General features: G+C 38.0%; 1 protein-coding gene and 1 pseudogene across 2 annotated transcripts in view; one reads left to right on the forward strand and one right to left on the reverse strand.

Annotated features, from left to right (window-relative positions):
• The window catches only part of FCHSD2 (FCH and double SH3 domains 2), a 332679-nt gene that overhangs the window by 132146 nt on the left and 175565 nt on the right, over positions 1 to 24968 (reverse strand). The window contains exons 7-8 of the mRNA XM_033206003.1: positions 22692 to 22746; positions 21715 to 21843 (exon numbers count right to left, since the gene is read on the reverse strand). Of these exons, the coding sequence (XP_033061894.1) occupies positions 21715 to 21843; positions 22692 to 22746 (184 nt within the window). The remainder of the gene's footprint in view (positions 1 to 21714; positions 21844 to 22691; positions 22747 to 24968) is intronic.
• LOC117080752 lies at positions 5720 to 6538 on the forward strand (annotated as a pseudogene). The gene has a single exon (XR_004435945.1). The product of XR_004435945.1 is annotated as an ATP synthase subunit a-like (transcript).

Below are 24968 nucleotides of genomic sequence, written 5' to 3' on the forward strand. Positions count from 1 at the left end.
GAATCAATGAACTATGGTATGTTTTGACTAGTTAATTTAATAAGAAAACAAATAAAATGGCTTAACTTGCAATTAAGTCAGAAATTATAAAGCTGTGTCTGAAAATAGAGTTCAGCAAACTCCACACTATGTTATTTGTGATAAAGAAGCAAAATCCTTAGGCTTAAGTGCTTTATTGGATGACGTTTAAACACACATTGGTTATGCTAGGTAAAACATGACCAAATGCACACAAGTGAGACCCGACCCTCGTTATTACAGGAATAGGGGACTGGGCTCAGAAAAAGACTTGTCTGTGGCCAGGGACTATTTTAATCTGTGACTACGCACCTCAGTGATGGAATATAATCTCTATTGTATTTTGTGACATGATTACATCAGCCTGAGAACCACAATCAACAGTCATCAGAATACCAGTAAAATGAATCCAACTTGCCGTTTCAAAATGGTTTGAAAAAGAAAACTAAAGGGAGATACTTGATAAATGACTGATAAACCAAGAAAACTCAACGAAAGCCACAAATGGCTAAGAATGTTGAACAGATAATCCATATGCCACTTCCTTTCTTAACCCCAAAATTAATGCTAACAGTGCTCACCACCTCAAGTTTTTAACCAACAATAAATATTACAGAATCTAAGAAGACTACCAAAACCTAACAGTCTACAATCCAGTGAGTAAAAATACTTTGACAATTCTAATGTATGAAAATTGTCTTTTATTTAAAAGTCCTATAATAAAATGTAATGGAAAAATATAATGTGTTATAGAAAACTGCATTTAAAACTAAGATATCAAATAATCATGTGTTCACATTTTAACCTGGTTGGTTTTAAAAAATCAAAGCTACTTTAGTGGCATTTTAGAATTCTTTCCTCAAGGTCAAATTTTTTTTAACCTCACTTAAAACTATTGCTGGAACTCTCCTGGCTCTCTCCAAGATTAACAGAGCTACTGGTTTCTTCTGTGCATCACTTTCACTCCTCTTCTCATGAAAGTCCATCCCTATGAAATGCCGCTGTCTGCTGCCACAGCCTGCTGACATCCCACTCACATACAAAGCCCCTGGTGAGATGCGAATTCCTCTGTGAAGAAAAGACTTCCATGAAGAAAAGGCAACTGAACCTCTCCTTTCTCACTCACTCAACACTGATTTTGGGGCTAGGTGTACAAAATGGGACAAAACATACCCCTAACCCCTACTGTCCTCATATTTGCCTTTGGAACCCAACCACAACACTCTGATAAAGTCCAGGCAATACCAAGAAGCCAAGTGCAGAAGCTCCAGCTGACAGCCTCGGGAAGGTCTGAGTCAATAGGCAGCATCAATGAGACACGTGAGAAAGCAAGCCCTCAGAATTCAACCTTCACATTTGAGTTTCTCTAGCTGATGTGAGTGGTACGGAGATAAGTTATCCCTACTGCACCACGCCCCTCCGCCCAAAGTATAGATTTGAGGGAAACCAAATGCTGTTGTTTTAAGCCACTAAGTCTTACAGTCATTTGTTACACAGAGTAACACTGTAAGTAACTGTGTTACTTAACATATAAAATAAATTTTATATTTTATGTAAAATATGAAAATCAATCATGTTTATATATTAATAAAAATAATTGAAAGGTAAAATTAAAATCTAAAAGTTACAGTAACACTGAGAAATATGAAATACTTACGAATAAATTTAATAAAATATGTGAAGACTGCTGAGGTAAACAGAACTATAAAATGATCTCAATGACCCTTGCCCTTGTATAATCCCCTTTCCTTTGAGTGTCAGTAGAACATAATCACTCTTGTGATTATGCTACGTTAAATGACAAAAGGGAGATCATCTGTGATTACCTAATCACATGAATCTTTAAAAGCAGAGTTTTCTCTAGCGAGTAGCAAAAAAGTCAGAAATTCAAAACATGAACAGGATCGGACACACTACTGCTGGCTTGGTAATGGAGAATTATATGCAAAGGACCTGAGAGCACCTCTAGGAGCTGAGAATGACCCCAGCCTACAGCCAGCAAGAAAACAGGGTTAAGTCCTACAACCAGAAGGAACTGGGTTTTGCCAACAACCTGAGTGACTCTGGAAGGAAATTCTTCCTCAGAATCTCCAGATAAGAATGCAGCCAAGGTGACATTTTGATTTTGGCCTTGTGAAACCCTAAGCAGAGAACCTGGCTAAGCCTACTTGGACTTCTGACCTACAGAACTGTGAGATAATAAATGGGGGTAGTTTAAAACCTCTAAGTTTGTGGTGATTTGTTACATAGCAATGGAAATCAAATATAACTGCAAAGGAACAAGAGAGAAAGTTTGGAAGGATGGAAATATTCTAGATATTGATTGCAATTATGATAATGACTACATGGTTATACGCATTTGTCAAAACTCAACCAACCCTATTTTAAAATAGATGCTTCTTATTGTATATTAATTGTACCTCAATAAAAATGATTTAAAAAGAGTTAACCTCTTTAAAATTTTCTTCTTATGCCTCTTGTCACTCTATACAATGCTCTCGTTAATAGTTTTATATATTCTCTGCTTCGGTACCCCTCATCTATTGTTGATTCTCCAGCCCAAGACATTAAACTCTGAAATGAGAATATTCAATTACCTGTTAGACCGGTCCACTGAAGGATGTGAACTGATTACCATGTTCTGATTTATATCTTTATGAGATTACCTCAAAAAAGTCTAAAATTAAGATCATCTAGGTAAAACTTAGACCTCTATAAGAAATTTAGTAGTTGGAAAATCCTGTCTTAGAACATTTGTTTCCAAACTATATTTCAAGGTGCCCTAGTATTCAGCCTGACGCCTTAGGAACCATGGGAAAGTAGAGGATGTCACAGACAAGTATGGAGAGTGGGGAAAACACACAAAGGAAACAGGCTCACAAGCTTTAACCAAATAACTTCCCTTTTATCTGCTTTATACATAAAGATTCCATGTAGGAGTTTGTTTTAAAAAGTTGTTCAACTGCTAAAAATATTTCAAAAAAATTACTTCAGAAGTTTGGTAAAGACTTACAAGAAGCATCCTAATTTTATCTCTTTGAGTCACAGGGAACCAATCATAATATAACCAACGTAGCAGGGAAACAATCTATAACCCCATATTCCATAAGCCCTTTGGGGGTGGCACCAGAGAATAACCTTGTTTCTGGCTCAATGACAGTATGGATCACATGCAATTCATCTCTGTATCACCAAGTACCTATCACCTAGTACAAACTCAAATGCTTCCCAAGCTTAAAATGATATGCAAACGACGTTGAAAGGTACAATAAAAGGATTGTAAGCTGGTACTCTTTTGTACAGCTTCTAATACATACTACTTCTAGGTATATTCCCTTAAGAGTCTCTTGCACAAGTGAACCAGGGAGAATCTCTTGCACAAGAGAACCAGAAGACTGTTGGTAACAGCATTGTTTATAACAGTAAAACAATAAACAACTAAAATTTCCATTAAGAAAATGGGTAAGTTATGGCCGGGCACAGTGGCTCATGCCTGTAATCCCAGCACTTTGGGAGGCCAAGGTCATCACCACTATTATTAATACAAAACCCCCGCCATATCTCAGTACCAAACCCCCCTATTTGTCTGATCAGTCCTAATTACAGCAGTTCTCCTCCTCCTCTCTCTACCAGTCCTAGCCGCTGGCATCACTATACTACTAACAGACCGTAACCTCAATACCACTTTCTTTGATCCAGCTGGAAGGGGTGATCCCATCTTATATCAACATCTATTCTGATTCTTCGGTCACCCCAAAGTCTACATTCTTATCCTCCCGGGATTCGGAATAATCTCTCATATTGTAACATATTACTCCGGAAAAAAAGAACCATTTGGGTATACAGGTATAGTCTGAGCCATGATATCAACTGAGTTCTTAGGCTTTATTGTATGAGCCCATCACATGTTTACAGTGAGTATACACGTAGATACACGAGCCCCCTTCACCTCTGCCACTATAATTATTGCTATTCCCACCAATGTTAAGGTTTCTAGCTGACTTGCTACACTCCACGGAAGCAATACCAAATGATCCCCCACAATACTTTGGACCCTAGGCTTTATTTTTCTCTTCACAGTGGGGGGCTTAACCGGCATTGTATTAGCAAATTCATCATTAGACACTGTATTACACGACACGTACTATGTTGTAGCCCACTTTCACTATGTCCTATCAATAGCCGCTGAGTTCACTATTATAGGAGGTTTTATTCACTGATTCCCCTTATTCTCAGGCTACACACTAGACCAAGCTTATGCCAAAGCCCACTTTGCCATTATATTTATAGGCGTAAATTTAACCTTCTTTCCACAGCATTTTCTCGGCTTATCTGGAACACCCCGACGCTTTCCGACTGCCCTGATGCATACACCACATGAAATATTCTATCATCCATAGGCTCCTTCATTTTCCTAGTAGCAGTGATATTAATAATTTATATAACCTGGGAAGCTTTTGCCTCAAAATGTAAAGTTCTACAAATCAAACAACCCTCTACTAATTTAGAGTGGTTGTATGGCTGCCCCCCACCCTACCATACATTTGAAGAGCCAACCTACACAAAACCTAGATGAAAAAGGAAAGAATCGAACCTCCTAAAACCTCCTAAAGCCAACCCTATAACCCCTATATCTTTTTCAATAAGATATTAGAAAAACTATTTCATAACTCTGTCAAAGTTAACTCACAGGTTAAATTCTATGTATCTTAATGGCTCACCTAGTTCAACTAGGTCTCCAAGATGCCACATCCCCTATTACAGAGGAACTAATCACTTTTCACGATCACGCTCTCACAATCATTTTCTTGATCAGCTTCCTAGTTTTATATGTCCTCTCCCTAACACTCAAAACAAAACTAACCAATACCAATATCACAGATGCCCAAGAAATGGAAACCATTTGAACCACCTTACCTGCTATCATTTTAGTCTTAATCGCTCTCCCATCTTTATGCATCCTGTATTTGACAGACGAAATCAACAATCCCTCTTTTACTATCAAATCAATCGGACACCAATGATACTGAACCTACGAATACACAGATTATGGGGGGTTAATCTTTAACTCTTATATACTTCCACCATTATTTTTAAACCCAGGAGACCTTCGGCTTCTCGAAGTTGACAACTGAGTAGTTCTTCCAGTTGAAGCCCCCATTCGTATAATAATTACATCACAAGACGTCTTGCACTCATGAGCTGTCCCCACATTAGGCTTAAAAACAGATGCAATTCCCGGACGTCTAAACCAAACTACATTTACCGCCATACGACCAGGTGTCTACTACGGACAATGCTCAGAAATCTGCGGCGCCAACCACAGCTTTATACCCATCGTCGTAGAACTAATTCCACTAAAAATTTTTGAAATAGGACCCGTATTTACTCTATAGACTCACCACACCCTACTCTATGCTTCTAACACACTTCCACCCCATAAATCTTTACAAAATATCTCTACAGACCCACTGTACAGCTGCCCCAGCATTAACCTTTTAAGTTAAAGACCGAGAGAAGCAACCCCTCTCTACAGTGAAATGCCCCAACTAAATACATCTACATGACCGACCATCATCACATCTATACTCCTCACACGACATCTCATCATACAACTAAAATTACTAAACACAAGTTACCACTTATCCCCCTCACAAAAAATTTTTAACACACAAAACTACAACAGCCCTTGACAATCAAAATGAACGAAAATCTATTTACTCCATTCATCGCCCCAACAATTCTAAACCTGCCTGCTGCAGTATCTATCATTCTATTTTCCTCCTTACTATTTCCAACTTCCAACCACCTTATTAACAACCGGCTAATTACCATTCAACAAAAACTAATTCAACTTGCCCTAAAACAAATAATAGCAATTCACAATACCAAAGGGCAAACCTGATCCCTCATACTAATGTCCCTAACTATCTTTATTACCATAACCAACCTTCTTGGACTTCCACCTCACTCATTTACACCAACCACCCAACTATCCATAAATTTAGCTATAACAATACCCCTATGAGCAGGCACAGTAATTATAGGACTTTGCTTTAAAACTAAAAACTCTCTAGCTCACTTTCTACTACAAGGTACGCCCACACCCCTTATCCCCGTACTAGTAATCACTGAAACCATTAGCTTATTTATTCAACCAGTGGCCTTAGCTGTACGCTTAACCGCTAACATCACGGCAGGCCATTTACTCATACACCTAATTGGAAGTACTGCATTAGCATTATCAACGATTAGCCCCCCTACCACCTCAATTATCTTCATACTCCTAGTACTACACCATTCTCGAAATTGCTGTCGCCCTGATTCAAGCCTACATTTTCACACTCTTAGTTAGCCTCTACCTACACGACAATACCTAATGACTCACCAATCCCATGCCTACCACATAGTTAAACCCAGCCCCTGACCACTAACAGGAGCCCTCTCAGCCCTCCTAATAACATCTGGCTTAATTATATGATTTCGCTTTTATTCCAACACCCTGTTAACACTAGGCCTACTAACTAATATATTAACTATATATCAATGATGACGCGACATTGTTCGAGAAAGTACTTACCAAGGCCATCACACAACACCCGTCCAAAAAGGCCTCCGCTACGGAATAGTACTATTTATCATTTCAGAAGTCTTCTTCTTCACCGGTTTCTACTGAGCATTTTACCACTCCAGCCTCGCCCCTACCCCGCAATTAGGAGGACACTGGCCACCTACAGGCATTATCCCCCTAAACCCTCTAGAAGTACCACTTTTAAATACGTCCGTACTACTTGCATCAGGAGTCATAATCACTTGAGCCCATCATAGTCTAACAGAAAATAACCAAAAACAAATAATTCAAGCACTTCTCATTACAATCCTGTTAGGCATTTACTTCACCCTCCTACAAACCTCAGAGTACTTCGAATCATCTTTTACTATTTCTGATGGTGTCTGTGGTTCGATATTCTTTTTTTTTTTTTTAGTTGGGGTTTTTTTTTATTATTATTATTATACTTTAAGTTAGTTCTAGGGTACATGTGCACAACGTGCAGGTTTGTTACATATGTATACTTGTGCCATGTTGGTGTGCTGTACCCATCAACTCGTCAGCACCCATCAACTCGTCATTTACATCAGGTATAACACCCAATGCAATCCCTCCCCCCTCCCCCCTCCCCATAATAGGCCCCAGTGTGTGATGTTCCCCTTCCTGAGTCCAAGTGATCTCATTGTTTAATTCCCACCTATGAGTGAGAACATGCAGTGTTTGGTTTTCTGTTCTTGCGAAAGTTTGCTGAGAATGATGGTTTCCAGCTGCATCCATGTCCATTCAAAGGACACAAACTCATCCTTTTTTATGGCTGCATAGTATTCCATGGTGTATATGTGCCACATTTTCTTAATCCAGTCTGTCACTGATGGACATTTGGGTTGATTCCAAGTCTCTGCTATTGTGAATAGTGCCGCAATAAACATATGTGTGCATGTGTCTTTATAGCAGCATGATTTATAATCCTTTGGGTATATACCCAGTAATGGGATGGCTGGGTTGGTATTTCTAGTTCTAGATCCTTAAGGAATCGCCATACTGTTTTCCACAATGGTTTAACTAGTTTACAATCCCACCAACAGCGTAAAAGTGTTCCTATTTCTCCACATCCTCTCCAGCACCTGTTGTTTCCTGACTTTTTAATGATTGCCATTCTAACTGGTGTGAGATGGTATCTCATTGCGGTTTTGATTTGCATTTCTTTGATGGCCAGTGACGACGAGCATTTTTTCATGTGTCTGTTGGCTGTATGCATGTCTTCTTTTGAGAAATGTCTGTTCATATCCTTTGCCCACTTTTTGATGGGGTTTTTTTTTCTTGTAAATTTGTTTGAGTTCTTTGTAGGTTCTGGATATTAGCCCTTTGTCAGATGCGTAGATTGCAAAAATTTCCTCCCATTCTGTAGGTTGCCTCTTCACTCTGATGCTAGTTTCTTTTGCTGTGCAGAAGCTCTTTAGTTTAATTAGATCCCATTTGTCAATTTTGGCTTTTGTTGCCGTTGCTTTTGGTGTTTTAGACATGAAGTCCTTGTGCATGCCTATGTCCTGAATGGTATTCCCTAGGTTTTCTTCTAGGGTTTTTATGGTATTAGGTCTAACATTTAAGTCTCTAATCCATCTTGAATTAATTTTCGTATAAGGAGTAAGGAAAGGATCCAGTTTCAACTTTCTACTTATGGCTAGCCAATTTTCCCAGCACCATGTATTAAATAGGGAATCCTTTCCCCATTTCTTGTTTTTCTCAGGTTTGTCAAAGATCAGATGGCTGTGGATGTGTGGTATTATTTCTGAGGACTCTGTTCTGTTCCATTGGTCTATATCTCTGTTTTGGTACCAGTACCATGCTGTTTTGGTTACTGTAGCCTTGTAGTATAGTTTGAAGTCAGGTATCTTCTTTTGACTCAGGATTGTCTTGGCAATGCGGGCTCTTTTTTGGTTCCATATGAACTTTAAAACATTTTTTTTCAACTCTGTGAAGAAAGTCATTGGTAGCTTGATGGGGATGGCATTGAATCTATAAATTACCTTGGGCAGTATGGCCATTTTCACAATATTGATTCTTCCTATCCATGAGCATGGTATGTTCTTCCCTTTGTTTGTGTGCTCTTTTATTTCCCTGAGCAGTGGTTTGTAGTTTTCCTTGAAGAGGTCCTTTACATCCCTTGTAAGTCAGATTACTAGGTATTTTATTCTCTTTGAAGCTATTGTGAATGGAAGTTCATTCATGATTTGGCTCTCTGTCTGTCACTGGTGTATAAGAATGCTTGTGATTTTTGCACATTAATTTTGTATCCTGAGACTTTGCTGAAGTTGCTTATCAGCTTAAGGAGATTTTGGGCTGAGATGATGAGGTTTTCTAAATATACAATCATGGCATCTGCAAACAGGGACAATTTGACATTCTTTGTTGCCACAGGCTTCCACGGACTCCACGTCATTATTGGATCAACATTCCTCCTTATCTGCCTTATCCGCCAACTACTGCATCACTTTACATCCAACCACCATTTCAGCTTTGAAGCCACCGCCTGGTATTGACACTTCATGGATGTAGTCTGGTTATTCCTATATATTTCTATCTACTGATGAGGATCCTATTCTTTTAGTATCATCAGTACAGATGACTTCCAATCAACTAGTTTCGATAACATTTGAAAAAGAATGATCAACCTAGTACTAGCCTTAACAATTAATACCCTACTAGCCCAACTACTAATAACTATTACATTCTGACTACCTCAACTCAATACTTACATAGAAAAATCCAACCCCTATGAGTGCGGCTTTGACCCACTAAGCTCCGCTCGTGTTCCTTTCTCCATAAAATTTTTCCTAGTTGCCATTACCTTTCTACTATTTGACTTAGAAATTGCCCTACTACAGCCCCTACCATGAGCCCTTCAAACAACCAATCTTCCACTAATAACTAAACCTTCCATTATGCTAATTATCATTCTAATTCTTAGTCTAGCCTATGAATGAACCCAAAAAGGACTAGATTGAACTGAATTGGTAAGTAGTTTAAATAAAATAAATGATTTTGACTCATTAGATTATGATAATCATACTCACCAAATGCCCTCCATCTACATAAACATTATGCTAGCATTTACTATTTCACTCTTAGGCGTATTAACCTACCGTTCACACTTAATATCCTCCTTACTATGCCTAGAAGGAATAATACTATCACTTTTTATCATAAGTACCCTCACAACTTTAAACATACATTTCTTCTTAGCCAACATCATACCCATTGCTCTATTAGTGTTCGCTGCTTAGGAGGCAGCAGTAGGCCTTGTCTTACTAATCTCAATCTCTAACACATATGGCCTAGATCACATCCACAACCTAAACTTACTCCAATGTTAAAAATAATTATTCCTATAATCATACTACTACCAACAACATGATTCTCCAAAAACAATATAATCTGAGTCAACATAACCATGCACAGCCTAATTATTAGCCTCATTCCTCTATTATTCTTCAACCAAATGAGTAACAATCTCTTCAACCATTCAACCTCTTCATCTTCCGATCCGCTAACAACAACCCTCCTAATACTAACAGCCTGACTCTTACCTCTCATAATAATAGCAAGCCAATATCATCTACACAATGAACGCGCCTCACGGAAAAAACTCTACCTCTCCATAATGTTCTCCCTACAAATCTCCTAATTCTAACATTTATAGCCACATAACTAATTATATTCTATATCCTATTTGAAACTACTCTCATCCCAACCCTATTATTACCACCCGATGGGGTAACCAAGTAGAACACCTCAACGCAAGCACATATTTTCTATTCTATACACTAGCCAGCTCCCTCCCCCTGCTTATTATACTAATCTATACCTACAATACCCTAGGCTCACTAAACATAATACTACTAACACTCACCGCCCAAAAACTAACGACCACTTGATCCCATAATCTCATATGACTAGCATGCATGACAGCCTTTATAGTGAAAATACCCCTATATGGCCTACACCTATGACTCCCCAAAGCCCATGTTGAAGCCCCCACTGCCGGATAAATAGCCCTTGCCACAGTACTCCTAAAACTAGGTGGCTATGGCATAATACGACTTACTTCTATTCTCAATCCTTTAACAGAATATATAGCTTATCCCTTCCTCATATTATCCCTATGGGGTATGATTATAACAAGCTCAACCTGAGGTCAGGAGTTCGAGACCAGCCTGACCAACATGGAGAAACCCCGTCTCTATTAAAAACACAAAATTAGCTGGGTGTGGTGGCATGTGCCTGTAATCCCAGCTACTCGGGAGGCTGAGGCAGGAGAATCGCTTGAACCCAGGAGGCGGAGCTTGCAGTGAGTGGAGATCGCGCCACCGCACTCCAGCCTGGGCAACAGAGCGAGACTCCATCTCAGAAAAAAAAAAAAAAAAGAAAATGGGTAAGTTATTTATGATATATATATATACACACAATGAAATTATATAGCAAAGATAACAAAGAAAGTAAAAAATCCATACAAATGGCCAGGCGTGGTGGCTCACGCCTGTAATCCCAGCACTTTGGGAGGCCGAGACGGGCGGATCACGAGGTCAGGAGATCGAGACCATCCTGACTAACACGGTGAAACCCTGTCTCTACTAAAAATACAAAAATTAGCCGGGCGCGGTGGCGGGCGCCTGTAGTCCCAGCTACATGGGAGGCTGAGGCAGGAGAATGGCGTGAACCCAGGAGGCGGAGCTTGCAGTGAGTGGAGATCGCGCCACCGCACTCCAGCCTGGGCAACAGAGCGAGACTCCGTCTCAAAAAAAAAAAAAAAAAAAATCCATACAAATGAATCTCAACAAATATAATGTTGAGTGGGAAAAATGCAAGTTGCATAATATCATAGGGCATGATACCATCTAAGACAACACTATCTATTGTCAGAGTGGTAGTTACAATGTGTTGAACATAAGGGAGGTGTTTTGGGAGTGGTCACCCAGGAGGTTTCCACTGTACTGAGAGTGTTTCATTTTTGAAGCTTGGTGGTTGGGTAAATGGGTACTCATTTTATTATCTTCAGCATATTTATATAGTTAGAACATTCATAACACAGTTTTTAAAGTTCTATACCAAGGGTGGGCAAACTAAGGTCTGTAGGCCAAATCCAGTCCATCACCCAGTTTTGTAAGTAAAGTTTTACTGGAACATAGTCACATTCATGGCTGTATTGCAACAGCTGCACTGAGTAACCACAACATAGAAGCCTAAAATATTTATCATCTGTCCCTTTACAGGAAATGTTTGCCTACCTCTGTTCTTTAACAAGATATAAGTAAAGACCTAGAGTGCAAATTAAGGAGCAATTAATTGTGAAATAACTGAATATAACCATGGACATGGTTACCGGGAAAAATGACCAGCAGAGTTGATAACAGACAGACAAGGGGGGTGGGGGGAGCGGGATGGAAGCAAACAAATGTTTTGGTCCATTTTCTGTTGCTATAACAGAATACCACAGACTGGGTAATTATAAACAACAGACTTTATTTGGTTCATGGTTCTCGGGGCTGAGAAGTCCAGGTGTAGGGGCCTGTATCTGGCAAGGGCCTTCATGCTGTATCATCCCATGGTGCAAAGCAGAAGAGCAAGAGAACACAAGAGGGAAAGTGGAAAGGGGCCAAACTTCTCCTTTTATCAGGAACCCATTCCTGTAATAAATAACTCACTCTCACAACAATGGCAATAATTCATTCATGAGGGCTCTACCCTCATGACCTAATGACCTCTTAAAAGTCCCACCTTTCAATATTGTTGCACTGGGAATTAGGTTTCCGACACAAGAACTTTAGAGGACACATTCAAACCATAACAAGTAAAAACAAAATAAGCTTTAGAGCACTGCTGTTCAATAGAATTTTCTAAGATGGCAAAAATGTTCTACATCTGCACTGTCCAACATGGTAGACACCAGCCACATGTGGTCTTTAAGCATTTGAAATACAGCTACTGGGACTGAGAAACAGAATTTTGAAATGTATTTATTTTTAGTTACTTTAAGTAGTCACATGTACCAATGGTAAAGGCACAAATATGGAAAATTAAAGGGCAGGGTGCAGATAGATTTGAGAATCATATGATATTTATGGGAATTGAGTCAAATGATTACTCTCTCCAAGAGGGCATTAAAAAAAAAGGATATAAAGCAACAGAAGCAGAGATTTAACAGAATTAAAGCAGAATTAAGCAGAATTTAATAGAATTGAAGACTTCCGTGCTAATTGATTAAGTGAACAGACATTAGTGAATCAGAGGTACAAGAGCTAGAGATGACAGAGAAACCAGAAGAGCCACAACTCACAATAAAAAAGATGAGTTATATATACCTACATACGAATGAGGAAGATTTCTGGAATTAATGTTTAGCCAGAAAAGCCAAAAAAGAACTTGGCTTTCTGTTCTTGGCTTATTTCACTTAACATAATGTCCTCTAGGGGCATACGTGTTATTGCAAAAGATAGGATTTCAATCTTTATTATGGCTGAATAATATTTCATTACGTATATATACTACATTTTCTTTATCCATTTATCCACTGATGGACACTGAGGTTGATTCCACATCTTAGCTATTGTGAATAGTGCTATAAGACATCTCTTCAACATACTGATTTCCATTCATTTGGATATACATCCAGCAGTAGAGAGTAGAATGGTGGTTACCAGAGGTTGGGAAGGGTAGGAAGGTGGCAACAATGAGAGGTTGGTTAAGGGGTACAAAATTACAGTCAGATAGAAGGAATACATTCTACTGTTTAATAGCACAGCAGGGTGACTATAGTTAACAATAATTTATTGTATATTCTAAAATAGGTAGGAGAAAAGATTTGGAAATGTTCTCAACACTCCACGATATATAATAAATATCTGAGGTGATGGATATCTTAATTACTCCCATTTGATCCTTACACATTGTATGCATGCATCAAAATATCACACATACACTATAAATATATAGTTATTATGTATCAATTTTAGAAAGGATTTGTATATTAATGTTTTTCTCTTCATTTGATCAAAAAAAGTCTGCAAAAGGTAAGTCAAATTATATTTTCTAGATTTCTGCCATACAGAAAGATGTTTATCTTTTGTTACTTCACCAAATTATCAACTAGCCCATTTATGTTTGGCTTCCACTGAAGAAATATTTGTCTAGAAATAAAATCCTATTACGAATTACTAAGCTTTTAAAAAATCTTTCATTAAATTGGCGTTTGTTCTCTTTTCTACTATGACACATTGTATCTCAGTCTTCCTCATCCAAACCACAAAGAAAATATTTCACAAGTTTCTAAAAAATGTTAGTTCGTATACTGCACAAGAACATGCTATGAAAAAGGAACATGTGAGGAACAAATTATCTCAAACCAGGTGAGTTGGTTTCTATAGATTTGATGAAATCAGTTATCTGATTTGCAGGGTCTAGCAATAGTTTTTTGTTTGCTTGCTTTAGTTTAGAGTTTAAAGAAATCTGCCTGATGATATACAGACACAGAATGATATATTCAGTATCTGCTCTAATCACTACTGGCATAAGAAATAAATAATATTTCTTGGGGAATCTGTCCAAATACTTGTATTTAGATACTAACATGAACTTACTATTTTTATTTCCTTTTTTTAAGAGATGAGGTCTCACTTTGTCACCCAGGCTGTAGTGCTGTGGCATGATCACAGCTCACTGTGGTCTTAAACTCCTGGGCTCAAGTTATCTTCCCACTTCAGCCTTCTGAGTAGCTGGGACTACAGGCACGTGCCACCACACCCAGCTAATTTTTAAATTTTTTTGTAGAGACACAGTCTCACTATGCTGCCCAGGCTGGTCTCAAACTCTTGGACTTAAGTGAGCCTCCCACCTCAGACTCCCAAAGTGCTGGGAATACAGGCATAAGCCACTGTGCCTGGCCTGATCTTATTCTTCAGAATAATTAGGCTAGGGGAAATTTTAATTAGGCTAGGGGAAAAGAAAACTGGAGGAATCACATTACCTGACTTCAAATTATACTACAGAGCTATAGTAACCAAAACAGTATGGTTCTGACATAAAAACAGACACATAGACCAATGGAACAGAAGACAGAACCCAGAATCAAATCCACACATCTACAGTGAACTCATTTTCAACAATGGTGCCAAGAACATACATTCGGGGAAAAGTGCTGGGAAAACTGGATATCTATATGTAGAAGAATGAAACTAGACCCCTATCTCTCACTATATACAAAAATCAAATAAAAATGAATTAAAGACTTAAATCTAAGACCTCAAACTATGAAATTTTTCTTTTTTTTTTTTTTTTTTTTTGAGACAGAGTCTTGCTCTGTCACCCAGGCTGGAGTGCAGTGGCATGATCTCAGCACACTGCAACCTCCACTTCCTGGTTCAAGCGATTCTCCTGCCTCAGTCTCCTGAGTAGCTTGGGACTATGGGTGCCTGCCACCACACCCAGCTAATTTTTGTATTTTTAGTAGAGACAGGGTTTCACCATATTGGCCAGGGTGGTCTTGAACTCCTGACCTTGTGATCCGCCCGCCTCAGCCTCCCAAAGTGCTGGGATTACAGGCATGAACCACCACACCCAGCCCAAAACTATGAAAATAAACCACTGGGGGAAATTCTCCAAGACACTGGACTGGGCAAAGATTTCTTGAGTAATATCCTGTAAGCACAGGGATATTACTCAAGATATTTTTGGCTGAATAATATTTCAATGTGTATATATACTACATTTTATTTATCCATTTATTCACTGATGGACACTTAGGTTGATTCCATAGCTTAGCTATTGTGAATAGTGCTATAAGACATCTCCTATAGCAACCAAAGCAACCAAAGCAAAAATGGACAAATGGGATCACATCAAGTTAAAAAACTTCTACACAGCAAAGTAAACAATCAACAAAATGAAGACACAGCCCATGGAATGGGAAAAAAAAAATTGTAAACTATCTAGCTGACAAGGGATTAATAACCAGAAAATATAAGGAGTGCAAACAATTCTATAGGAAAAAAAATCTAATAATCTGATTTTTAAAATGAGCAAAAGCATCATCACTGGCCATCAAGGAAATGCAAATCAAAACCACAATGAGATACCACCTCACGCCACTTAGAATGGTGATCATTAAAAAGTCAGGAAACAAAAGCTGCTGGAGAGGATGTTGAGAAACAGGAACACTTTTACACCATTGGTGGGACTGTAAACTAGTTCAATCATTGTGAAAGACAGTGTGGTGATTCCTGAAGGATCCAGAACTAGAAATACAATTTGACCCAGCCATCCCATTACTGGGTATATACCCAAAGGATTATAAATCATGCTGCTATAAAGACACATGCAAACGTATGTTTACTGCGGCACTATTCACAATAGCAAAGACTTGGAACCAACCCAAAGGTCCATCAATGATAGAGTGGATTAAGAAAATGTGGCACATATATACATCATGGAATACTATGCAGCCACAAAAAAGGATGAGTTCATGTCCTTAGTAAGGACATGGATGCAGCTGGAAAACATCATTCTGAGCGAACTATCACAAGGGCAGAAAACCAAACACCGCATGTTCTCACTCACAGGTGGGAATTAAACAATAAGAACACTTGGACACAGGGTGGGGAACATCACACACAGGGGCCTGTCGTGGGGTGGAGGGAGTAGGGAGGGATGGCATTAGGAGATATATCTAATGTAAATGACGAGTTAACGGGTACAGCACACCAACATGGCACATGTATACATATGTAACAAACCTGCACATTGTGCACATGTACCCCAGAACCTAAAGTATAATAAAAAAAGAAAAATAAATAAATAAAAATAAAAAATAAAAATGAGCAAAAGATCTAAATAGACATTTCTCAAAAGAAGTCACATAAATGGCAAGCAGGCATATAAAAAGGTGCTCAACATCAACTGATCATCAGAGAAATGCAAATCAAAACTATAATTAGATAGCATGTCATCCCAGTTCAAATGACTTTTATCCAAAAGACAGGTGATATGTTTGGCTCTGTGTCCCCACCCAAATCTCATCTCAAATTGTAATCACCATGTATCGGGGGAGGGTCCTGGTGGGAGGTGACTGGCTTATGGGGGCGATTTCCCCGATGCTGTTCTCATGATTGTGACTGATTTCTCATGATATCTGATGGTTTAAAAGTGGCACTTCCCCCTTTGCTTTCTCTCTCCTACCCCCATGTGAAGAAGGTACTTGATTCTCCTTCGCTTTCTACCATGATTGTAAGTTTCCTGAGGCCTCTGTAGACATGAGGAACTGTGAGTCAATTAAACCTTTCTTCTTCATAAACTACCCAGTCTCAGGTAGTTCTTTTCTTTTTTTTTTTTTCTTTTTTTTTTTTTGAGATGAAGTCTCACTCTGTCGCCCAGGCTGGAGTACAGTGGTGTGATCTTGGCTCACTGCAACCTCCACCTACCTCTCAGGTTCAAGCGATTCTCATGCCTCAACCCCCTTGAGTAGCTGGGACTAGACGTGCGTGCCTCCACGCCCAGCTAATATTCTGTATTTTCAGTAGAGATGGAGTTTCACCATGTTGGCAGGCTGGTCTCAAACTCCTGACCTCAGGTGATCCGCCCACCTCGGCCTCCCAAGGTGCTGGGATTACAGGCTTACGCCACTTACCACGCCCGGCCGCAGGTAGTTCTTTAAAGCAGTGTGAAAACGAACTAATACAGCAGGCAATAAAAAATGCTGGTAAGGATGTGGAGAAAACAGAACCCTCATGCATTAAAACTACTATGGAAAAATTACAAGTCCAATAAAAGAAATGAACTGTAAAGTTGAAGAAGTCTCCCAAAAAGTAGAACACAATGACGAGGACGGAAAATAAGAAAGAAATGAAATTTCAAGAAGCAGGCTAGCAGACATCATATCTTAATAATGGGAAGTTTCAGAAAGAGAAAACAAAAGGGAAAAATTAATCCAAGAAATCAAAGGGTACACTGAGAATATTCCATAAACTTCTAAAAAAGAAAAAACAAACAATTAGATCAGATGCGAATAATCAAGAACTAGGATGGCTTTGGATTCTCAATACTTACACAGTAAACAAGAAAACAATGAGGTATGGACTCCAATATTTGAATGACAAGAGTTTTCAACCTTTAATTCTATATCCAAGTACAAGCACAGAATATGCCATTTTCTAAACATAGTATCTCAAAAAACTTACTTCCCATGCCTACTTTCTCAAGAAGGTACTGGAGGATGTGCTCTACCAAAGGACAGTGTAAATCAAGAAAAAATAAGACATAAAGAAAACTGAAGATCTAACACAACAGAGACATACAGGAAGATCTCAGGATAAATATTTGCATCTGACACAGAGGGCAACTAGTCCAGATCAGAAGAACGTAACTCAAAAGATAGTTATAATGAGGGTTGTTATCACCAAGATAACAACTGCTAATGTAAGAACAGAATGTCCAGGAAATACGAAGAGAACATAAAATAATTGTTCTGTTCCCTAAGAAGGCAAAGAGGGGATGAGATATAATCCAAAGCTGAGGTGAAAAGATCACCTTTAGATAGGAACAACTGCTACTGAGACTCTGGAAGAGTCTTGAACACAGATGAAGTCAGATAGTGGACAATAATGAAGCTGCCTTCCAACAGTTTCCACTGTCTCTGTAAATTAGGAAGAAAACCCACTTGCTAAGCATAAAAGAGGTGGTTGAAATAACTGTTAAAAATAGTAGGAAAAGTTAACTAGGGAAAAACAGTAGGCTATCTAAGCAGTGTTGAGACTGCTGCACTGGTTCCCCTATTAATTTATGATCATGAATCTGCTCCGTCAAAACTTTTCTTCAGCAGTACTTGGCTGCTTAGATACAGATTATCCAGTTACGGGCGCTCATCAGAGTTACCATTTCATTTCATTTGAAGAAGGGCAAAGATAAGAATATAAGTTAGAGAATAATTTAAATAATGAGCTATGAACTTTAACAAGGGTAATGAAGAAAATGAGAAAGGATAGTATGTATTAAGTGGTTAGGATAATGCCAAGGCAATATTAAGCAATAAAAAAGATAGCTATTATTATTAACTAACCACAGTCCTCCAGCTGTAAGTGATTTCCATCTCTCTAATTTGCAATCATCTATATAAATGTATCTCTCTCTTGCTCTCTTCTACCATAACAAGCTCTTTGAGGATGAGCAGTGTGTCTTACTCATCTTTGTCTTCCCAAAGCCTAACTCAGTAGTTAGCACGCTGTAAGAGGCTCTTAAATGTGTATGATTAAACCAACAAATCAAATACCCTGCCTTTAAGCTACCCATATAGGGCATTATCACCTTAACATTAATTCAGAAAAATAGATATCTCCTTAACATTAATTCAGAAAAACAGATATTTTCAAGAAAGGCATCTAAGGGCCACTGTCAATTCAATGGTGGAAGTTTACTAAGTAGCTAATAGCATGATTGATAGGAATTTTCCATTACTGTAGACTACAGAATTAGCATGAGGAAGAAAATCAGTTAATGTACAGTACATGAAAACTGAAAATATGTTTTCTCAATTTTAAGGGGCAGGAGGGACCAACCCCTGCCTCTATTTTTAATCAGTTTAGTACCCCACAATGTTTCATTAAATGAATACTCCAAAGCACAACCTACCTAATGCTGATCAAATATATGCATAAAGACTTCAAAGTAAGTTCAAGAACATATACTAATCTGTGAGCTGGCCAGCGCTTTAACTTCCTCTTTGCTTTAGGCAGAGAGCAGATCCCCCAAATAAGAATGTACCTTCCCTGGTTTATTGAAGGCCATTCTTTCTCGGCTGTAGATGCAATTGAAAAAAAAAAAAAAAAGGATTTGATTTTTGCTGTTGCTTAAGCTAATATAATGTCCATTTAAAAATATTCATAGGGAAAAATATACAGCTTTGATATAATAGTAGACATATACAGGATATACCTTAAGTGCAAGCTGTGCTAAAAATCATCTTTAGTAAATGCGTTCTTTGAAACTGTCGGTCCTTGTAAGTCTGAAGCACTATGTAATACCTAATATTATATTAAAACCGGCCAGGCCAAGCAGCTCACCCCTATAATTTCAGTATTTTGGGAGGCTGAGGTGGGAGGATCTCTTAAGCCCAGGAGTTGAAGACTAGCCTGGGCAACAAAGTGAGACCTCGTCTCTACAAAAAAAAAATTAGCTGGGTATGGTGGCAGGCACCTGTGGTCCTGGCTACATGGGAGGCTGAGGCAAGAGGATCCCTGAGACCGGGAGGTTCAGGATGCAGTGTGCCATGTTCAAGCCACTGCACTCCAGCCTGTATGACAGAGTGAGACCCTGTCTCAAAAAATATATATACTAAAACACCTAAACCTCTAGGTCTAATACTTTATGGAAAATATATGCAGAGTTCTCATCAGAGATGACAAAACAGTTCCTTGTCTCTGTATTTTCTAACCTGTATTCTAATAAGCAGAAGTCACAACAGAAGCTAGGAAAAGGGGATTTCAGGCAGTGAACAAAAAGGAAAGAAAAAAATGTTTTGCAATAGGATACTTCTTAGTCCAATTTGACTCCCTTCAACGCTCTTGTTTTTGCCTGAAGGTCCCAGGAACTGTCCCATCTCTACTTTAAAGGAAAGAACTTGCAGTTTCTGCCCAGAATTCACCTCCTTCCCAGAGCTATTATAGAAAAAAGAGCACCTGCTCTGGCTACATCCCCATTCACAATTGCTGATGTATAAATTAAGCAATTCAACTACAGCAATGTGTGTATTTGTCAGTCATTAAGAACAATACATTTGAGGGGGATGGGTTGAAAATAAAAGAAAAAACAAAATGACAAAATGTCTGGGTTTTGGGAAAACAGGAAAGAATGACAGATACAACCCAAAGCAGAGCTTCTCTGCCAGCAACAAGGGAGAAACCTGGCAACAGATTAAAAGGTTTGCTTTTCCTCTACCCTCTTCTCTTTACTTCAGTGAAAGTTAAAGACACATCATAGGTGGTATAAACAGGGAAAGGCTAGATCAAGTTTGGGTATACAAACTGTAATCTAATCTATCTGCATTTCAGAGTAATACCCAGAGGACATCTTCAGATAGCTACTGAACATATTCTTTTGTTTGTCCCGTACGCAGCTCAAAATCATCAAATAGTAATGTGCAATTTACCTATAAATTCAGGATAAACTTAATGAAATTTTTTAAAAATCTAAGTTTTTTAGAAACAAAAAATAGCCAAGCAGGCTCACACCTGTAATCCCAGCATTTTGGGAAGCTTAGGCGGGAGGATTACTTGAAGCCAGTTTGACGCCAGCCTGGCCAACATAGCAAGACTCTTGTTTCTAAAAATAAAAAAAAGAAGCCAGGCATGGTAGCATGCGCCCAGATCCCAGCTACTCAGGAGGATGAGGTGGGAGGATCTCTTGAGCCCAGGGGTTCAAGGCTGCAGTGAGCCGTGATCATCACTGCACTCCAGTCTGGACAACAGAGTGAGACCCTGTCTCTAAAAAATTAAAATTAAAAAAAGCTTCATAATTATCATTAGACATGGTTGTGGCCAAAATTCTAGTTAATAAAAACTTCGGGCTAAGAGATACACTATAAAAATATATTTTAAAAGAAATATTCTTTTGCATAAAACTTTTCTTACAAACATTTTTCAAAAAATATAGATACAATCTAACAAAAATTATGCTAAAATATCAGTCTTTCTCTGATGATTCAGAAGATACCTGAAGATTCTGCCTAGCTTCAATAATTTATTGAAACCATGACATGAGTCTTATAAAATAGCTCAGAAGTATTTTCCCAGTTTGAGTTATTATTTTATTTCTTATATCACTCTTGTATCTTCTATATCAATAACCACTAAATAACAAATGTTTGCCGCACCTAGGGAGTATTATAATCCTTTACTGTGACTTGTCTGTAAACATTTTCTGAACTAAAAATTAATTCTAAATTATCTGAAACAGATGCTATCCAAACAATAACAAGTATATTCCAAAGAGATGCAACATAGCCTGGTTACTCTTCTCTAGATTCAATCCCATAAACCCAACATCCAACTCGAGTTGTTTTTGTTTTTAATGAAGTAAAATTACCATAGATACGAAAGCTGTATTACCTTCATAATGTTAACTAAATCTGTTTGATAGTAGCGATCCTGATGTGCATTTGCTGCCGCTAGGGTAAGAAGATAATCATTCCTTGCGTGGGTAGCTTTGGAATTACACTCAGATCGCCGGGCTTTTAACTAAAACATAGCAAAAAATAATAATAATAATAACAATCAGTGCAAACTGATATTGTACCGCAAAACACAGGAATCCTACTCTTAGTTTGCAATTAATGGCTCCCCAACAAGAATAAAGGTAACTATGTGTGGAAAACATTTATACGTATATAAAAATTATTCATCACTACTGAGGAATGAAACAGTGACTAGAACTGTTATACAGGGTACGAACAATTTCAAATATTTGCTTAACATACTTCTAAAGCTTTGTAAATAACTTAAAAATATTTTGCCCATTTTATTCAAATGAGTAAATAAAGGTTCTGAAATTAAGTACCTTATCTTCAAAGGTATGGGTAAATCTAGTGGAGTTAGAAAATAGTTTTTTAAAAATCAGCACTCCTAATGTGCCAGATGAACTGTATGCTAGTTTGAAGCCACAGCCAGGTCTCTAAGCTTACTTAATCAGGCATTCTACAGTGTGAAGTTTTCGAAGGAAAAACTCACTCACATCTGGCCCAGAATACCACTCAAGGGTCTAAATCTAAATGAAATAGATTTTGTAGAGCTTTCCAAAGCTCCTGGGTTAAGTTTCTTGGACTAAGAGCTAAAGACAACAGGCTACCTAAGCAGGTAAGGTATAGAAACTTATCCCTAATGCAGTCTTGAAAAGCAAGTGTGTCTAAGGTGTTGGCAACTGGGTGAAAAACCCCCATGAACTGGGAGGGAAAGTTCCTCCCTGAGTCAGTGACTTTAAAATGTTTCTCTAAGGTAGAAACAATCCACCTCCACCCTCAAAGATCCAATCCTCTGTTTTACAAGCTAAGAGGTTTCTCAGTTGTGAAATATACTTACTGAAAACTTACCTTTACACTTGCCTTCTGTAAACTGATTCTTGATTGAAAAAGACTAAGTTTAGATCTATAATAAAAATAGGAAAGTGTGTTTAATAAAATCATCTAATTATATCACAATAAAATTATTAAATATATTATTAAAATTTAAAAATAACGTTTTTTGAAGATACTGTTCTAAAAAAGAACGAAAAAACGGAAAACCAAGAGTAATGATTATTTTCCTTTATTTTACTACAGGAAGAATTTAATATTATGGTAAAACAGGAAACATTGGGATTAATATAAGAAAAATATCCAGAATGACCCCCCAAAAAAAACTTGACCAAAAAAAAAACATCAAAATATATTGTTGTCTCCTAATAAACAAAAGCCATCAAACTATAGACTATTCTCTCAGTACCATATAACTTCACACACTTTAGTTCCTGCAAAGGTTAGAGAGATCCAGGGACAACCAACTTAGGGACGCAAGCATCAGCAAACTTTCGGGGCTGTGTGTGAAAGACTCTAACAAGACCAGGAATGCAATAATCCAATCAACAGGCTCTATGAAGTCCTTACTTCTATTATTTCCCCCATTAAAAGTACTTCTTGTTTGGGTACCTGCCTGTGTGCCTCCTCTGCTCTAAGGGGGTATTCTGAACTTACTGAGAAAGTCTGGGACTCTCTGCCCTGTATGATGTAATCTTCTCCCACTCTTGTGTTCTTATCTACCTTGATCCTTTTTCAGTTTGGAAGAATAACTATAATCTAACAATCAGTAGTACAAACATGTTGATTTTACCCAAACAGCTAGAGAAAACCATATGAAGAAAGTCAACAGACAAATGCTAGGGAACAAGCAACACTCCCAGGACCAGTGATTTTTTTTTTAAAGCTGCACGTTTGTCTTGACTTCAGTGTCATGGTGATTTCCATGGGAGAATTCAATACATGTGCTGGCAGCTGTGCCTCATGAAGTAAAGTTGCTGGCCAGTTTGGGACTGGATGATGGAGCAATTAGTCTTTGCAAAGCCAGTGTGAAGAGGATAGGAAAAGCAGTCCCTTATTTTTCTAACAAGAGAAAACATTCAGGGTTGAACACATATGCAGCCCAACTACTTCCCCACTATTAAAAAAATTGAGTTTAAAAGATCCTTGTTATTTTTTACCTTGTCATAGTCATATTTCATAATTATCTTTTTATTAATCATATTCCTGTTCATTTTATCTAGAAAGTAAAGGCCACAAACTCAAATCTCTGAGAAAGCCTTTTCAGAATAAGACTGTGTTTGGAGATATTCCCAGTTCTCCTTTTTTTAGTCATTATCCAAATAGGCTGAGTTGCATGTAGATCTTCCAATATAAGGTTTTAAGTTTCTGACTTCTGCTTTATTTCCTAATCCTAATATACTTCTTGTGCAGTATTAAGGTAGGTATTAGTGATAGATAGAATAAGACAGTACCTGTTCTCAAAGATTGCAATCTAGAAAAAATAAGGCAGGATTTTTACACCCAAACACTACACAAATAATGAACTATACTGTGTGCTACTCTTTACCACCTACCCTTCAAAATTTATGTCCCTTGGGGTTCCAAATTCAACTTCTCATCTATTCTATACACATTTTTCTTCTTGTAACTACCATCTGATAGGCAACTGACCCTCAAAGCAAGATCTTGAGGCCCAAATTCTCATTTAAGTGCCAGATATTTGACTACCTTCCAAACATATTCACCCCAGTGTTTCCCACGCTCTTCAGAATAAACATATCCAAAATGAAATTCATCACCTCCTTCAAATTGTATCCCTCTTCCTTATATGGTCTCTCCTAACGTGTGCATCTCCACACCATCTGTCAAATCATCTATCAAAACTATAGGTAGTACAGTTTAATTTCCCCTTCCTGATCTTCCTCCTCAAGAGGAATTTTCCAACTCTACTTAGAAAATTTATACTCATTCCTCAAGATTCTATCCAAACATTACCTCTTCTATAAAGCTTTCCTTTATCATTCGGCAAAATTAACCTCTATATTTTCTATGCTTTCCTAAGAGTGTTTTCACATTACTACTGCAAATAAGTTATTAGTTAATATTAAGTGACTTTAGGCACTTAATTTCTTTTAGTTTCTAATTCTAGGCCTTAAACTCCTTGAGGGCACAAAGCTTACCTTACTCATCTCTGTACTCACCGTACCCAATATAAAGTATCCAACGAAGAGTGAACAAATGAAGATAAAGAGGCATTCCTTACTCTATAGTTGAAAAGTTAACATTAGTGTGTCTAGCTTGCTGTATCCCCTC

This window comes from Trachypithecus francoisi, unplaced genomic scaffold (genome assembly GCF_009764315.1).
Source record: "Trachypithecus francoisi isolate TF-2019V2 unplaced genomic scaffold, Tfra_2.0 Lachesis_group8, whole genome shotgun sequence".
NCBI lineage: Eukaryota > Metazoa > Chordata > Mammalia > Primates > Cercopithecidae > Trachypithecus > Trachypithecus francoisi.